The sequence below is a fragment of the Onychostruthus taczanowskii genome, unplaced genomic scaffold (assembly GCF_017590055.1).
Source record: "Onychostruthus taczanowskii isolate IOZ18803 unplaced genomic scaffold, ASM1759005v1 scaffold3, whole genome shotgun sequence".
NCBI lineage: Eukaryota > Metazoa > Chordata > Aves > Passeriformes > Passeridae > Onychostruthus > Onychostruthus taczanowskii.
Genome location: NW_024500349.1, coordinates 23,153,409 through 23,171,923, shown reverse-complemented (window position 1 = coordinate 23,171,923; position 18,515 = coordinate 23,153,409). Strand labels below are relative to the sequence as shown.

General features: G+C 44.0%; 1 protein-coding gene across 1 annotated transcript in view; it reads right to left on the bottom strand.

Annotated features, from left to right (window-relative positions):
• LOC121338032 (vasoactive intestinal polypeptide receptor) overlaps positions 1 to 18,515 on the bottom strand; it is a 105,234-nt gene that overhangs the window by 61,834 nt on the left and 24,885 nt on the right. Inside the window, exon 2 of the mRNA XM_041408575.1 lies at positions 1,779 to 1,875. Coding sequence (XP_041264509.1) covers positions 1,779 to 1,875 — 97 coding nt within the window. The remainder of the gene's footprint in view (positions 1 to 1,778; positions 1,876 to 18,515) is intronic.

Sequence of the window (18,515 nt, the reverse complement as noted above, 5' to 3'; positions counted from 1 at the left end):
CCAACCTGGCCTTGGACACTTCCAGAGATGAAGAAGCCACAGCTTCTCTAGGAACCTGTGCCAGGCCTCACCACTCTCTCAGGGAAGAATTTCTTTCCAATATCCCATCTAATCCTACTGTCATTCAGCTGGAAGCCATTCCCCATTGTCCTGTCATTCCAGTTCCAGTACTGTCTCCATGGACAAAACCATTTACCTGGGCTTAAATCTACAATTTCTGAATCAGTCCAATTCATCAGTAGTGACTGGTGGAAATGCAGATTTATCCCAGTCCAATATTTCAGCAATCCATCAGGAAAAAACCCTCCAAATTAAATCTACAATTTAAATCTACAAAATCAGTCCAATTCATCAGTAGTGACTGGTGGAAATGCAGATTTATCCCAGTCCAATATTTCAGCATTCCATCAGGAAAAAAACCCTCCAAAGGATTTCTATATACTTGCTTTGGGCATTAATGACTTTCAGAATTGGGAAAAATACTTCCAGTGGTTTAGTTCTGTTGTTACAGGAATGGAAAAAAAAAATAAAAGCTGTTTTGGATTATACTTTCCAATGAGAAAAATCATTTTGGAAAAGCAGAAAAAGTATCATCACTTCAACTATTTATTCTCCTTTTTAATGTATTGTATTTAATTTAATTTCTTTAAATATCCATGAAAACGAAATTAAGCATTTAGCTGGCTTTCAGATGAAGGTTTTTATCCACCCAGAGCTCTCCCTTTACTGGATTCCAGAAGAACATTTCTTCAAAAGGCTCCATTTAAATGCACAAGGACACTTGAAACAGCTTCCAAATCAAAGACAACCATCCCTTAGCAGATAAAAGCAGGGGCCAAAAGCCTTCCTGGCATCCAGAGAAGCTCCTCCTGGGATCAGCTTGTCCCAGGACTCTGCTCCATCAGAGCAGTCCTTCACTCTGTGGCCTGGCTGCAAACATTGCCAGTGGAGAGTTTCCTCTTCCACTTTTCCCTCTTTCGGGAGGAGGGATGAAAATCTCAAGCAGGATTTCAGATTCATCTTCCCAGCCCTTTTCCCAGCAAAATTATCTCTGCTTTTTGGATCCTGACAGTCTCACCTGGGTTCCTACACACAGACACGGGGCTGGTAACTTGAGAGAGGTATTTGGAGGGGGAGAGATCCAACTGGATGTCTTAATTTGGGGTTCTGACAGCTCTGCTGCAGGACAGGGTGGGAGGGGATGGGGCAGCACCAAAACCTTCCTCCTTTCCTGATCATTGAAGCAGGAAGAGGCTTAAGGAGACTGGAGACACTTCCAGGGGGATTTCTCAGTGTGATGAGTGCTCCATGAACAAGGAGAGGATCTCAGCTGCCTGTCCCAACTCCAGAAATCCTTCACAGCCTCTGCTCCACCATGAGGACAGGAGCAATTTGGGCATAGGGAAGGGAGGCCAGCTCAGTCAAAGGAGATGCTCACAATGACTTCCCTTAGCGTGGTCCAAGACTTAGGGGAACTTCAGGCTTTCAGCTCCCAAGGAAAAACTGGAAAAATTCCAGTTCAAGGAGGTGGACAACTGTGGTTAAACCCACTGAAACACCTCAGTCAGGCATTCCCAGCCAGGAGGCTCCAAGGGAACCTGCAGAGCTGCTGGAACTCTTGGTTGGCTTTGGAAACACCCATTTCACTCCCTCCCGAAGAGCAGCTGGAGGAATCCTTGCTCCAGCAGCAGAAGGGCTGGAAACAGCCAGGACAAGGCAGCTGTGAGGCTGAGGGAGGTGGGATTACTGGCCAGGGAGGGACAGAAGTGTTGCCATACCTGAGGTCTGGTTGTCCCAGGTCAGCTCTGCCAGGCACTGGCTGCGCTCCTCCTCGATCTCCTGCATGATGCTGCACTCTGGTCTTGTGCTGGACGCCTGAGGGAGGGCACAGAAGCAGAAAGTGAGCAAAGCCCATGCTCAGGGAGGCATTCCTGGGGATTCATGGCCTCGTGAAGCGAGTTGGAGCTCTCCAGGACCATTGCACAGATGTGCACCCAGCCTTATTCTATATTTGCTCAAGAGGAGGGAGAGCAACCCAGAGCTGCTGAAAAAAATCAGCATTTCCCTCCATTTCCTTAGATAAAAACCCCCACAGCCTATTTTTTTTTTTTTTTTCTGATGATCAGTGTGATAATTCACTTGTGGGGAACTTTGGAAGAATTCAAGACAGGACCTCTGAATTGTTTTTGATGATGCAGTTTATTTCTCTTATCCTCTGCATAGGCAGGAAGGGTGAGTTCAGCTCACATCTTTACTGCATGGTTCAGAAGGTCACAAGACCTCTAGTTACAAGACCTTTTAAGGAGTTATTGACCAATAAAACACTGCCAACAAGGATATTTATGTTTTTGACTCAATCCTTAAATATTTAGTCTTATGGACCCATGCTGCAGTGTGAGCTTTCTTAGCCAATCATGTCATGACACACAAACCTACAGTACTGCATTCTAAACTCCTTGTTTACATCTGTAACTGCTTTTATTTTTTCTATATCTTAAACTCTAAACTTTCCTTTACTCAGCTTAACATGTCTCTGCTTTAAACTCTAAATCCACATTCTCCCTTCTAGCACCTGAGTTTGGGAGCCTTTTCCAAGGTCTCAGATCAAATCCTGGGTTTAATTCTAAGCTGTGGCTTACAGGCCCAAAGTTCTGAGAGTTCTTTGCATTTTGGATTCCAACAGATCAGGAGCAATTCTGCTGATCTATGCTCTGGAAACCCTGCCTGGCTAACCAGCAGCACCAGCTATGTAGGGCAGGGCAGATTTAATATTCATGCCAGGAGCAGTGGGATCTGTGCTTCATGGTTTATTCCCTGGCTCCTGGCTCTCAGGCTAATTCATAGCACAACAAACCCCAAATCAAATAAGAACAGAATCTCTGATGCAGATTAGGAGATCAAGGAGCTAAAAAGCAGGAAATTCCCAGTGACAAGGCTTTTTCCCCTCAAGTGGTTTCTCCCCAGTCAGCCCTAATCAAGTTCTGTTTGCAATACAACAGTGGCCATAAACGTTCAGGTAATTAATTGTGGACTCCTCATAACATGCAATTCATTAACTGCCTCAATCATAAAATGTGGAAATGGTGATTTTTACTCCAAAAAAAAGGAACTCACACATATCTCAGTGTCTCCTTGTCACCAATGTACTCTCAGCTTGGAGGGGACACCTTGACCATTGCTATGGGCAGAAACTGAGGCTGCTCCCAACCCCAGCTCTTTTAAAGGGATTGGAAAGGGCATTCAACAGGGAGAAAGCTTTTCAGAAATCCAGCTTCAAAGAGGTGGAGAGAAGGGAATGATGTCAGGAGAGCCAAGCCTTGGCTTGAGTTCATACTGTCACTGTTAAATGTAATGTGGGAAAAAACATCAGCGGGGTGAACTTCAGGAAGAGACCATGAGGACACAGGAGAAGTGATTGATTCAGTGTCCCCTCTTGAGGGTTTTGGGATAATCACATATTTTCATCAGAAATAGGCAGAGAAAATAAATTAAGAAACCAAAAATAATTTCTTGCCTCGTTTCAAAATGCGTTGAGTTATTGCTCTGTTGATATATTTGCCAGTCAAGGTTTTAAGACAAAAAAAAGTCCAGCAATCCTTTGAAGGAACAATTGCTTGATGTAAATTTGGGTTAAGATTATAAAATAATTTAACACATTAAATTAATCTCACCATTTCCTATTAACCTATCCTGCTCTCTTCCCTGTTTCATGCCATGCCTGGTTCAGATTTTAATTTCCTTTAGGTTGGGAGTGGGCCTTGATTAGTAGTGTATAAACAAATAATTGTGGTTTTCTAGTCAAATTAAAAATAAATAAAAATACAAACACCAGAAGAAGGGGAATCATTTGGAGTCATCTTCATTCTCAAATATTTCTTTTCCCCAAAGGGAAACAGATCTTTGGAAATTTCATCTTGGCTCATCTGACATACCATAGAGTTATTTTGTTTTGATTTACAGTTGTTCTTGCCATTTTATTTCAACCTTAAAAAAGCACAAGGGGAAGCGTGAGAGATTTGCAGAACACTTGCTGGAAAAATAAAGATTGAAATGTTTTCAAAACATTCTGACTTTTTCAAGGGGAAGTTTTAACTCTCTGGACTTAAACGTTTGCCAAATTCATCTCACATCTATAAATACCTTTGGTTTTCACTTTATAAATTAATTCATACTACTCTAACTTTGATCAGGGCTGGCAAAGCACTCTGGAGTTCTACAACAGATCTAAATTTTTTTTTAGGCAGTAGATTTTACACCAAGCCCATTAGCAAGTATTTCACTGCCACTTCTTCCCTTCCCCAAAATCTCATGCCTGAGTTGGATAATTGTATATTCACCTCAGTGGTCCAATATTTACTTCTGAGTAAGTGGTTTTATCACCTTTAAAAACCAATGAGGCTCTGTTTTGAAAAGTGGGCTTGTGACAGGCTCAGGTAAACTTGATTATATGTAGAATCTTAAGTTTTTTTCCCATACAATCCAAAAGAAAATATATCTATGTTAGGCAAAACTCTGAAAAAAGAGTGTCCAGTAGCTAAATACCAAAATACAGAAGATCTTGGATTTGTGGTGCTGGTGCTGACTTCTTGTGAGCTTTTAGGGAAGGCGGGTGCTCACAACAACCCCAAGAAAAACTGCACTTTTGTGGCAGGCATATACTCTGGAAAAATCCCTTCACCCAGGATTCTTCTCCTGGAAAGCTAAGAAGCCTCAGAGAAAAAGGAAAACAATTTTATCTCATTTGCTTCTCCTGTGTTTTGCTGCTTTGGAATGTGGTTTGGACATTGTTTCATTGGTTTTGTGTGAATTGTTTTTGACTTATTGGCTAATTGGGGCCAAGCTGTGTCGGACTCTGGAGAGAGTCACGAGTTTTTCGTTAGTATTTTTTATTCTTCTGTCTGTATCCTTTCTGTATTCTCTAGTATAGTTTAGTATAGTATTCTTTAATTTAATATATATCATAAAATAATAAATTAGCCTTCTAAGAACATGGAGTGAGATTCATAATTCCTTCCTTCATCTGGGAACCCCGAAAATACAATACACTTTGAGAGCAGAGGGGCTGGAAAAAGCCCTGGGGGTGCTGGTGGCAGCAGCTGAAGATGAGCCCAGGTGGGCAGGAAGGGCAGTGGCACTTGGACTGGATCAGGAATTGGGTGTCCAGGACCAGAGTGAGGATTGTCCTCTGTGCTGGGCACTGGTGAGGCCACAACTCCAACCCTGGGGTCAGTTTTGGGCTCCTCATGGCAAGAAGGACACTGAGGGGCTGGAGTGTGTCCAGAGATGGGAATGGAGCTGGGAAGGCTCTGGAGCACCAGGAGAGGCTGAGGGAGCTCAGCCTGGAGAAAAGGAGGCTCAGGGGGGACCTTGTGGCTCTGCACAGCTCCTGACAGGAGGGGACAGCCAGGTGTGGCTCTGCTCCCAAGTAACAAGTGACAGGACAAGGGGGAAGAACCTCAATTAGCACCAGGGGATGTTTAGTTTGGATATTAGGGAAAATTTCTGCACTGAAAGGGTTAACCTCAGCACAGGCTGCCCAGGGCAGTGGTTGAGTCACCATCCTCTGGAGATACCTAAAAGCCCTGTAGATGTGGCCCTTGGGGACATGAGCTAGTGGTGGCCTTGGAAGTGCTAGGCTAATGACTCCTCTTGATGATCTTGGAGATCTTTCCCAGCCTTAATGATTTTATGATCCCATAAAGAAAGAGTGGGATGTATCTCAGCTCCTCTGTCAGTGGGACACATCATCCTCAATTTCAGCTGAGTCAGAGCTCTGTGTTTAGTCTGACCTGATTTTTTTACCATTCTTCCAAGTCCACAGAGAGCAAGCAAACACCAGCTCTGAAGGCTTTCATCCCACTCCCCTGCCTGTGGTTGGATGGCTTCAAACTTAAACACCCAGCACTCAGCTGGAAAAGGTCAGTGATGCGTGAATTTAATGTCCACAGACCTTTCACTCAATCAAAGTCAACAAACAGATTCACACTGGAGGACTTGGAGTTTATGGCTCATTTTGCACTTTAACTAAAGAAGTAAATAAATAACTCTATCACTCGTTGTTCCTCCTTCAGCCTCCTCAGTGATGACAGCAATAACCATGACATGTCACAGCAGTCACTGATACAGGCTGACAAAGGCAGATGGAATAAAAATAACCCAAAAAGATCACAGTTTTGGGCATCATTAGGAAACAAGATGTGGGATTTTTTGCTGGGGGGTCATCAGGGAACAAGTTCAGCTGCCTTAATTCCCCCCCAAGTGACAAAATGCTCATGTGGTTGGAAAGAGCCCTGAAGAGCTGTCAGTCCTGCCTGGCAAAGGGGACATTCCCTGGAGGAGGGGCTAAATAATTCTCTTTCTTTGGTCTATTCCTCCTGGAAAAGTTGAATTAGACTTTATAGACAGCTTTGTACAAACTCACTTTACTAATTCTCCATTTCTAGGCTGTTTTTTACTATGTTGTGTTGTTCTGTTTGGGTTTTTTGGTATGGAAAAGGCAGAGTTTTTGGGCTTCAGCCTGCCTCCTTCACTGCAGTGGGCAACTGACCACACAGACAAAGGGCTGGGAGCACATGAGTTCACTTTTCCCATCCAAAAAGTAAATATAAAGCAAAAAAGCACAACAAGCTCTGGTTGCTCATGTTGACGTCAGAGGGTGAGCTGTAATCCAGTTTCTTGGGAATGTCCATTATGGGTGAAGCTGAAATGTGGTAACCACCCCCTCAAATCCCTCCTGGCATGCCCCAAACACCCTGTAAGGTGTGGTGGGTCTGTCAGGGGTTTTCCCACTCTGATCCCTGAGCAGCAGGATGAAGGGAACATTTTTCTGGATGTGATTTCTTGCAGCCCTGAGCTCTGCAGCAACTCTCACAAAATGAGGAGTTGTAACCAAAGTCTTTATTAATGAGAGTTTTCCTTCCCAACAGATCCCAGGAATTGTTAGAGGATTACTGTGCAGTCTGCTGCTGCAAATAAAGCCTTTGTGTACACTGCTTAATTACATACAATTCCAAGGATTGCCAAGAGTGGAGGAGCTGCAGAAATGTTTAGTCTCATCTGCAGGGCCAGAATATCCAGGGGACACGTGGCAGATCCTCAGAGACAGGTGGGAGTCACAGAAGAAGGGCTGTGAGCCTCAAAATGTCCCTTTCTCCTGATCCCAGGTGTGGGAAATGGGTTTGTAGGGAATTCTCCAAGCCTGACAGAAGGCTCACACAGTGTGTGCATCTCTGTGCAAACCTGGAGATGAGAAATGCTGACTTGGAAATGCCATGGAATAAGACAGTGTTGAGAGAGAAATGGAAGTAGAAACAAGTTTCAAAAGATGACCTAACAAATAAGACTAGATACTTTAGAGAAATTGAACTATAAAATATACATTGTAGTAAGAACACAAGAAGTCTTTTAGATTATTGGCTTTGAAGCATTTTCAGCATGGTGTGGCTAAAGCTGATAAGCCAAGAAACACTTATAATGTATTATAATTAAAAAATAGTTAGCTTCTAATTATAATTAAAAAATAGTTAGCTTCTAATTATAATAACATAAATTATTACATCTGTATTGTCTCACCCTTCACATAAAACTAAAAGTTCTTAAAACACCTCTCAATCACCCCAACTTCAAATAAAAAAAAATAAAAAATCCAACACCCAGGGTGTTCCTGGGCTCACTGGTTGGAGACTCCAGAGATGAGAACCAGGGTGACCACAGTGATAACAGGATTTGGAGTCAAACAAAGGAGGAGAAGAACTGAAAAGTCTTCAGATGATGAAATCCCACCCCTCACCCATTTCTGTCCAGCTCCATGGAAGTGGACACAGGTTCACTTCCAGCTCTCTGAGTGACAATTTCTCCCCATCCCCACCTTCCCAGAGCTTCTGTGAAAATAGGAATGCAATAAGAGAAGAGCAAGTTGCCTTCCTAGAGTTTCTGTGACTTGACTTCAGTCACTGCTCAAGGTGGAGATGAAGTTTCTTAACCCTTTCTCATGTGAACCACAAAGGAAATGAAAGATTTTAGCAGGCAGACTCTTATTTCAAGCATCAGAAAGATAACCTCCCTCTGGCTTTCATCCATACTCATTATTTGTAGGAACACAGGACTGAAGGAACTTCTCTCAAAACAACCCTGGCTTTGATTCCTTCCCTAACTTCATTCAGCTCTGTCTTAAAACTAGATTTTTAGATTCTTTTTTGTTTTTGTTTTTTCTTTTTTTCTTTTAAACATCCTCAGGAAAATACAGATTTATTCCTAAAACCCCTCTGATTCAGCCAAAAAAACACAGTGTAAAAGTGCAAGAATGAGAAAAGGATGACACCAAGGATGTTTTTCCATAGTGATGAGTGACACAATTTCCAACAATAAGGCTGTCAAAAGCTGCAAAAGCTCTGGTGGCCTGCGGAAAATAAATTTTTTAAAAAGGGAGTATTTATGAATTATCATAATTATTTGCTCTTCTGAAGGAGCTTTGTGTAAGAATCCAAAACCATGTTACAAATGTCATGAAGTAAATTTTAAGTATCAGTAATATAGACAGAATGGAAGATAAATCCAAGTTTAAAACATCCCAAACCTCCTGTGTGCCCTTTGTAGGATCAATCCAGGAGGATTTGCAAACCCAGTGGTTTTTAAACAGAGAAAAGTTATTTTCTCTTGTGTTGTGAATAAATTTCTCTGTGACCAACCAGCAGTGAGGGACCACAAGCAGCAGCACACGTCCCTGGGAGACTTTCACAAATAAAAGAGGACCAGGCAAATGCCCAACTCTCCTGACTCCCACTTAGCTGCTCAAACCACTGCACTTTATCTTCCTGCCAAACATAATCCTGCCAATGACAGATCCATCCCTTGATGAGGAAAGCAGATGTCTTTTCCCAGCTCATTCCTGTCAAACAAAGGCAACTCGGCCAAATCAATCCAGCAGCTTGGAGGCTCAGAGCCTTCTTTTAGTCAGATTGTCCCATTTCTGTGGGAGATCAGGGAAAAAGGAGAAAGGGAAGCTGAGCAGCTGTGTTCCTTAACTCCTTAGGGACAAGCTTGCAAATGCCTCTGCTGGAAAAAAAGAGATGAATTGGGGGTTTTAAGGAAGAAGAGAACCCTGGAAATTCAGTTATGACACACAACTAAAAGAGAGGCAGCACCTGAGTGAATTCAAACGAGCAGGAGGCAGCTCTGGTGGCTGGGTAAGCACCTGAAATGATGAGCTGGAGTAGCCAAGAAGCTCAGAGTGAGGATCTGAATCCAGGCTGTTGCAGGAACAGAGGGATGCTGCAACACTGGGATCAGCAGTGCTTAGATCTGCAATTAAAGCACTGCAATATCCCTCATGGCTGAAGGAAAATAAGAGAGGAACAACAACAATTATCCCAAAATGGGTAGGCACAGGGACAGAAAGGAAGGAAAGTGGGCTCCAATACCTGCAGTGCAAATTATCTTGTAGCTTTCCCTGAACTACTGATCATTGACTACTTTTAATTTTCTTTTCCCTTTGGGTTGAGGGAAGTCTGTTCTTTTTAATAAAAATGTTCTAAAATTTACCCATTAAACTATTTAAACCTCCTGGAAGAAATTCAGCTCCAAAGCATCTGCTCAGTCAATGACAGGAACAGCAGGAACACAAAAGGAAATACAGATCCAGACCTGCTTGACCCCCAGGGCTAGGGAACAGGATTTAGGGATCTGTGGGCAAAAAATGATGTGTTTGTAATGTAAACATCTACATCTATCTTCACACTGATTATCCTACCTCACCTGAAGAGAGAAGCAGGAACTTTCAGGGCACGAGTCACTCCCAACTGAAGGAAATGTCTAAAATAGACAAAAGAAAACTTGCCCTGCAGTGCTTCACCCAGGGAGCCTGAGGCTGGGTGGGTGGGTGCCTACTCTGCCAATATCTGAAGTTAAATGAGCCAAACCCCACAAACCTGGGCTCACCTAAACAGAATCATCCCCTCCAGACAGCCCCATCCTCCCCTGGAATTCTCCAAGAGCAGATGGAGGTGGTACCTGGCAGGATCCCCCTAAAGAAGTTGAGTGAATGCTTGTGAGTGCTCTAATTTGTTCACAGGCTGGGTTTTTATTCCAAGACACAGCAACTTTCACATTCTGCTGTTCAGGAAAGGCCCTGGGCTCCAGCAGAACGTGCAGGTAAGCTGTTAATACTGTCCTGAATTTCTGCTCATCCAGCCCTGAGTCACCATCTGAGCAGCCACCTCTTCACTACTGTGCATAGGAAAAGTGTTTCCTAATTCAGATGCAGGCTCAGAAGGGACTGAAAAACCTCAGATGCCAATTCCTGATCCGTCCATCCATCCATCCATCCATCCATCCATCCATCCATCCATCCCTCTCTGATTCTTCCCCTGAGCAACCCCAGAGTGCCTCCACCCAGCCCTGCCTGATTCCACTCCAGTCCATTCCAGCTCTGCCACCTGAGTTTTATTTTCCTCCTGAATCCAACTCTGATGTCACCCCCCAGCAGGTCCACCTGCCATGACATTCAGCCCTGGAGCTGGACTCAGACCTGGCCAGCTTTCCCACAGAGCTGGGAGGCTTTTTGGGTGGGGTATTGCAGGGGGGATCCCAAATCCAGAGGAGTTGAGTCTGGCAGGTTGTCCACAAGAATCCATAAGCTGGGAGCTCTATGAAGAGCCTGGCACAAAATTAGAGCTTGATCTAAACCACAGTGAAGTCCCTGAGGTTTCTTTTCTGTCACTCCCCAGACCTCTCCCACTGCCTGGGATTGGTGTGCACACATCACAGAAGACACAAAACCTTCAGAAAACAGGACCCAGAGGCCTCCTGCAAGGCTGATAATTGGGGATCACTTATGACCAGGGAGCTGGACGAAGCAAACTGGGCATTCTCCAGTTCTCAGAAAAGCTGCAGTGGTGTGGTTTGAGGAACAGCAGTTTTGGTCACAAACAGGCAGCTACTGTAAAGTTCTAGAGGAAGTGAAAGCCCTGAGGTTGTCTAGAAATCCAGTGTGACCACACCATCAGGAAAGGAAGGGCTGGAGTGACAGATACAGGCTTGCCCTACTGGAAACCCTCAGAGCTGGAATAAGAACCAACTTCAATTGGAGTTCTGGGGATGTTTGGAGAGGAGGCAAATCCTGTCCACAGCTTCTCACAGTTTGGTTTTTTTTTCCCCCATACACTCAGGTAAGGACAGCAAAGGGAAATGTTACAGAACAGCTTTAAACTGAAAGAAAGTGGGTTTTGATTGGATATTAGGAAGGAAATGATCCACTGGGGAGGCCCTGGCACAGGTTGTCCAGGGAATTTGTGGCTGCCTCATCCCTGGAAGTGTCCAAGACCAAGTTGGATGGGGCTTGGAGCAGCCTGGGACAGTGGAAGCTTTAGTGTCAGTATCACATCCTGAAGAGCAACCAGGAGGAGACAGAAACAAGAAACAGAGAAAGCAAGAAAAAGGGCATGCATAAAATAATCCTTCCTATGGGCTGTGTTATCCAGCAGGCACCACAGTGCCCTTCTAGAACACAGTTTGGGATAAGGTTTTAACCTTCTGGGCTATCAGTACCTTCCACATCTTTTATCAAACCAACCTAAGAGCAATGCCAGGATGATTTTAGTATTTGTACATCACTTCCACTCTAAGCTAGTGGTCCTAAACAGGGCTTGTTTGTGCCACTATTCAGAGCTTTCTATGAAAATCCAGGTATGTTCCTGGAACAATCCACAAGCACGTCTCATTTCAAAGAATTCACTCTCAGAGGGCTGCTTTCCTACAAAGGGGAGCACAAAAAATACAAAGGTGTTGGCACAAGATGAGTGTGGTTCATTCAGACATTGGGCAAAAAAAGGAATGTTCCCTCTTTCAAATGGAGAAGAAGTGGCTCAGTCAAGGCTCTGGATGAGTACATTACTCATGGCTTTATAAATCATTTTTGTCAGAGCCCTCTAGTGAATGGTTCTTCACAGATGGTCTGAAGCATCCAGGTGTGCCTTCCAGGAAGAAGGACATGCTGGGGTGAGCTCTCAGCCTTAGGACAAAGTCATTGTTCCTAAAAATGAGGGAGTCAAAAGTGCCCCAGTGGTTTGGAGCCGCTCCAAGCTCAAGAGCTTCTCTGACAAAAATCAGGACAGGGCCACCTCTCCTCCCTTGGCTGAGGAGGGTGGGACACAAAAGGACAACTGATTTGTAAAATGAGTGAAGCATAGCAAGGTTAGGACAACTACAGGGAGCAATGCTGCCATGGAGAAAAAGGCCTCACAAAAATGGGCAAAACCACACGGGGAGCAAGTGAAGAGATCCTGACCTAAGCCAGCACAGGAGGGACACATGGACAGAGCTGAATCAGAACAGAACATGCTGGAGAACACTGATTGTCCAGGAATCTCCTGGAGGAAAGTTTTAATTAAATTTAAGTTTGTCAGCTTTGAGTAAAGACATTTTTGATAACCCTCCTGTGCCCAATGGCCAGAGCACATAGAGGACATCATGTATCTGAGCAGCTGCTGAAGAGGGATATCCTCATCAGGACTTAGCAGCCTGCCCACAGATTTTAGGAGGAATTTAACAGTCCTGGAGGAGTAAACATTACTGGAATCAGTAATCAAAACTATCAGCACTCCCCCTGCACAGTCCTGTGTGCAGGGTCAGTATGAAGACATGGGAATAATTCAAAATGTGGTTCCACTCCTGTTGCCTGAAAAGGGAGTAAAAGCCACAGGTTGAACAGGTTGTAACATGAGCCCAAGAGCCTGAAAAGGTGACAAATAGGACATGACACACACTCGCCCACGCTGTCTAAACCAGGCATGCACGCAGCTCTTCCACCTGAGGAGAGCACTGACATCTCCTCAGGAGCCCAAGGGCCACACTGAATTCTTCTGACAGCTCCCACCACCTTCCTGCTCACAAAGAGATGCTGTGACAGGGCTGCATCCCTGCCATCGACACTTCTGAGCACACAGCTGAGTGCCAGGTGATCCCAGTGAAGGGTCAGATGGTGGAAACACTCACATTCCAAACGCAAACAACCCCAGTATCTTCCATGTTTTAAACACAGAATTGTGGAATGGTTTGGGTTGGGAGGGACCTTGGAGAATCATCCCAGTGCCAGGTGGGACAGGTGAACCCAGTGAAGGGTCAGATGGTGGAAACACTCACATTCCAAACGCAAACAACCCCAGTATCTTCCATGTTTTAAACACAGAATTGTGGAATGGTTTGGGTTGGGAGGGACCTTGGAGATCATCCCAGTGCCAGGTGGAAGAGGCGATCCCAGTGAAGGGTCAGATGGTGGAAACACCCACATTCCAAACACAAACAACCCCAGCAGAACACAGAATCATGGAATGGTTTAAACACAGAATCATGGAATGGTTTGGGTTGGGAGGGACCTTGGAGATCATCTCATTCCAACCCTCTGCCATGGGCAGGACACCTTCCACTATCCCAGGCTGCTCCAAGTCTCATCCAACCTGGCCTTTGACATTCCCAAGGATGGGCCATGGTGAAGCTTGACCAGGGAAATGGTTTCCAATAGTTTTAAGGAAGCAAGGATCAAACCCTCTGGCTTCCTGCAGGGATTCACCACCCCAGCTTGGCTGTTGGGTGAGAGCTTTGCTGCCCATCCATCCCTGAACAAAGCCAACTTCCAGCACCCTCAAACTGTGCATCAGCTTGTGGTGTACCTGATGGTTAGGAAGATGATTAATTCTGCTTTATTCCCCCAGGCATTTCCTTTTGTATATCCTTGCCTGCTAACAGCACAGATGGGGGAAAGAGATTAGAGGGAAGATGTTCCTGCTTTGTCTGGTTAAAAGGGAAAATAGAGAAGAACACAAATGATACAGAAATGAGTATTTTGATGCCAAAACCAAATCTTAGTGTATAGCATCACCAGGCCTCTCTCAGGTGATGCCACTGGCTGTAGATCTCAATGTTTTACCATGATAGTGTCTTTAATGTCTTTTGACAAATGGAGAAACCAAAGCAGAAAACACACAAAAAAAAAGGGCCCACATAAAACCAACCAAAAAAAATCCCAAACTCAAAAGAACGTAAGGAAACCTCAACCCACAAAAACCCCACCCAAAAACCCACAACAAAACTGTCAGTTGGTCTCTCTGCCTTCAAAAACTCCTTCCTTATAGAAAAAAATAGACAAAGCAATAACAAACGCCCCCTAAATATGTCACACTTTCTGTTCCCAACATTTAAATGTCTCTAAAAGACCTTTCCAGGTGCCAGTGTACATTGACATCCACATCTGTCAGAGAGAGATGAAATATTGAAATGTTCTCCTCAAAACACCCTGGTCTGCCAGCAAAGAGCCAACAGAAAAAGGGAAAATTCGTGTGGAAAAAGGAGTGGGAAAGAAAAGAGTTGGGCCCTTTTTCCATGGGAAAAAGAGGAAGACTTCAAATCTTAATTTAGGAATATGGGATATGAGGAAAACAACAGGTTAGGCAATTAGGAAGGTAAAACCTGAGATGGGCATCAGTGATCAGGACACCTGGGAAGAGAATCTGGGAAAGAAAACAATGTTTAGAGCAGCAGGAGGGGCAGAAAACCTCTGAGCATTGCTAGAAGTCTCAGCCTGGCTGTCAGGATCAACTCAGCTGAGCAGAAAATGCCTTTGAGCAACAGGGCTAAAAAGAGAACAACAGGAAAAGATACCAAGTGAGATTACTATGCAAAGAGATGAAATTCAAGAGAAAGCCAAATATAGCATCAAGAAAATGAGAACTCACATGGAGCCCCACCCCAGCTTCTGTTCACTGGCTTCTCCAAAGAACTGGAGGTGAAAATACAATTTTTCTAATGCAAACTGGAATAGTTACACATTAAAATGATTTAGCGTGAATAATTGAGAACAACAACAGGGCTGGGTGTGAAGCAGTGTGGAAACTGATGTGAGGTGGAAGCCACTCAGACAGGAAAAACGTGCTCAGATGGCATGGTGGGAGTGGCACCATCTGGCTGAAAGTCAACAAAAGTGAAGATTTTTTTATATGTAGGAAGGAGAGGGGAGGGAAAAGATCCAGACAGCTCTCAGCAGGTTAATCTGAGTTAAATACACGGGACTTTTGAACAGGACTTGAAAGAAAGAGTGATGGAAAGTGGCAGCAAATGGAGATGAGGACAAAATAGAAAATGTGGTTTATTGAAAGTAAATCACAGCAAGGTAACTTACAGGTTTGTTTTATAAATGGTTTGGTTTGTTTTTTTGGTTTTGGAGAGATGAAAGTCAGTGGATTTAAACTTTCTAAACCTCATTAAAAAGTCTGATTCTCTGCTAAAAGGAATGACTGCCATAACAATGGGCACAAGGATTAATAAATCTGGGAGGAAACTAAAGGACATGGCCCAGTGAGACTGTGAATTCCTCATCCCTGGAAGTACCCAAGTCCAGGCTGGATAGGATTTGGAGCAACCTGGGATGGGGGAAGGTGTCCCTGCCCATGGCAGGGGGTGAAATGAAATTTTTAAAATCACTTGTGTGCACACATCTGAAAATGGCCAATCCAGATCTGCTTACGACTAAAGATGGGGCAAACATCCTTTAAAAGGGACAGAGAAGGGTGATTTAAAGGATGCTGATGGTGCCTTTAGAGTAATCAGCCCTTCACAGCCACCTCCTCCTTGCTTTAGCAACCCCTACCTGCCTGACACCTTTTCCATCAGGAGCTGGATCTTTCCTGGCTCTAGCCCAGCATCCCTTGGTCACATAAAACCAGGACAGCAATAACACTTGACAGCTCCCCCAGGAACTGCAGCTCCTGCAGCAGGGCTACAATTTCCTGACTGGAAAATAAAGGAAAAAAAAATAAAAGGAAAATTAAAGAAAGAGAAAAAAGATAGTAACTACATTCAATTTTGGTTCTGATGAAGAAAGCATCAGAAACAGCATGAAGAAACTAAGGCAAAAAAATTTTCTGATTCTCCAGAACTCCTCAAGTGTGTAAAATCAATGAGTTGAGAGACAGGCAGCAGCATGCTGAGCAGCAGGAATATCAGTGAGGGGCACGGGGAACATCTCCTTCCACAGCAGTCACCTCCAGCAGGGTGAGAGAGGAGGAAAGCAAAACTGCTGGGAAGAAATCAGCTCATTATTTATGCTTCTTCTTACGTGCTGTTCAAACACTGACTGTAACATGGGATAGCAGAGGAGGAGGCTCTCAGGTGTCCCTGTGAGGTCAGCAGGATTTCAGCTCCCAAATACCTTCTGAGATGGGGTGATTTCAGACTGACACTCAGCCCCTCTGTGGATGCTTAAAAAAATATCACAGCTCTGCACAAAGTCAGTAAAAAAGTGGCTATTTTGGCTGCTATGGCCTAGGGAACTCCTGATACTCTCTCAGTGGTTCTGAGCAATGAGCTGACAGCACAATTCTGAGACAGCCAGGAGCTCTGGGCAGCTGAATGCAAGAGGATGAGCCTCAAAAAATACTCAACCCTGTATTGGTGACACTGTCATTGTCACCCCCTAAACACAACCAAGGATTAACCAATTCTCCTCACTGCTGGAAGTTTATCCAACAGAGCAGCAAAGTCTCACAGGTGTGAGTTATCCCTTTATCGTTTAACAACCTGTCCTGCAGTAAATCTGACCAAGGGATTGCCCCAGTCACCCCAAGGAGAGGATGCAGCAGAGGCATCGTGGTGACCACAGCACAGGCAGTACCTGGTGCTGTCTGATCACTGAATTACAGAAAAATTGGCTGGAAGGGATCTCAGGAGGGCTGGCCCAGCCTTCAGCTCGAAGCTGGATTCACACCAATATTACTCTTGCTCAGCCACAGACTCCTCTACCCACAAAACCTTCCAGCATGAAGACTGCACAACATTTCTGGGTGATTTGTTTTGTTTTACAACCCTTGTAGTGCATTGTTTGTAGCTGCTCTTCAAGCACCTTCTGACTATAACCTTATGTAGAACCTTGAGGTCAAAGAGGAGCCACATCCCCCCCTTTTACACAGCAAATGTTCCTCTACACAGCCAGGTGTCCCCCTTGTCACCTTCACAAATAACAGCCAGGAGATTTGCATTGGCAGCCTGCTTGCAAGGGAAAATTCTAAGACAAAATGAAGTCAGAGAGGTTTCCAAAGACTTGGGAGGATTAGGCAGGATTGCACCTCATTTCCAGGTGACTGTCACAACGTACACCCTGCCTCACCACTGAGAATGGCATTGTAGGAATGATTAAAGGTCTGGAAAACCTAGGAAAAAAAAATGATAAAAAAGCTAGGATAAAAAAATAATAATAAAAAACCAAATGGTAAAAAAGCCCATCTAAACTTAGGGAGAGAGAAAGCAAATGTGCAATCAATCACAACCAGCAAGTGCCTAAAGGATAAGACTTCTTCCCAAGGATATCTATTTAATGTGAAGAAAAAAAAAAAAGGGTTTAAATTCCAGGGACTGAACTCTCTAAAGAGACAAATGAGGATTAGAAGAAAAGCTTTGCCTGGGGATGGTTTAACACTGCCTGCCAGGACTGGCCAGAAGAGCCTTTCTGGAGTGTCTCTCCCAGATCATTTGGCTGTGTTTGTACTGCAGGTCCAAGGAAGAACCTGATGGCTGGAGTTATGCAGGTGGTAAAACTAAATTTCACAGAGGCAACAGGTGAACTCCAGAGATCCCTTCCAAACTCAGCTGGCCTGGTTCTGCATGAAAGCGATATTGAGTTTGCCAAGAGTAAAGGGAAAAGGTGTAATTCTTGGGATTTGTAACTATTAGAAAAAAAAAAAAAAACACAAAGATTAGGACAGTCCGTAAGAGCCTGACTATTTTATCCCTGTTTAAAAGTAAGAAATCCCAGAAATGGTTTCTATAACCTTTTGTTCCATCCTTTATCAGTGTCCCCATAGACCTTAACCCATTCCTGGATTTCTCTCTGCTGACCATCAAAAAGACTTGACCTATATTTTGAAACTCTAGATTTCTGTGGCTACAATTTAAGGCTTAAATTTGTAGTTCTACCTTACCAAATGTGTGATTCTAACCAGACTGGTTATGGAGCTTTTTTTTTTTTCCTTCTGCTTTCTATTTGCAGAAGTTTTATCAAATACTTAAAGACAAGTTGTGAGTTGTCCCTCACTGCTTCATTTTCTAGAATAAACATCCCCAGTTCTTTCATTTTTTTCTTCCATGGCATTTTTCAGACATTTTATCATTCCTCTGGCCCTGCCTGGACTCCAGTTTCAAGTGTTTTTACTCCAGAACAGATACACGTGCTCGGGTTAAAAATCTGTCAGGGATTATTTGCTTCTTTTTCCTTGGCCAAAACAAAAGTTTGGTTCCAGTTTATTGTTTATCTTACTTGCAGCCTAACATAGTCAGCAGCCAGAAGTAAAAGGGGTTGTCTATCAACTCAGCCCAGCCTCTGTGGAAAACTAACTAAAACAGGCAAAAAAACTCTGAGAAATTCTGATTTTGCAGGTGGAGAAGTGCATAAAGCTGGGGAGGACAAAAAGTTCTGTCAGGAACAGAAACCCAGGGTAATTTTTCCAAGTCCCTTATCTAAGTCTTAGTGATGT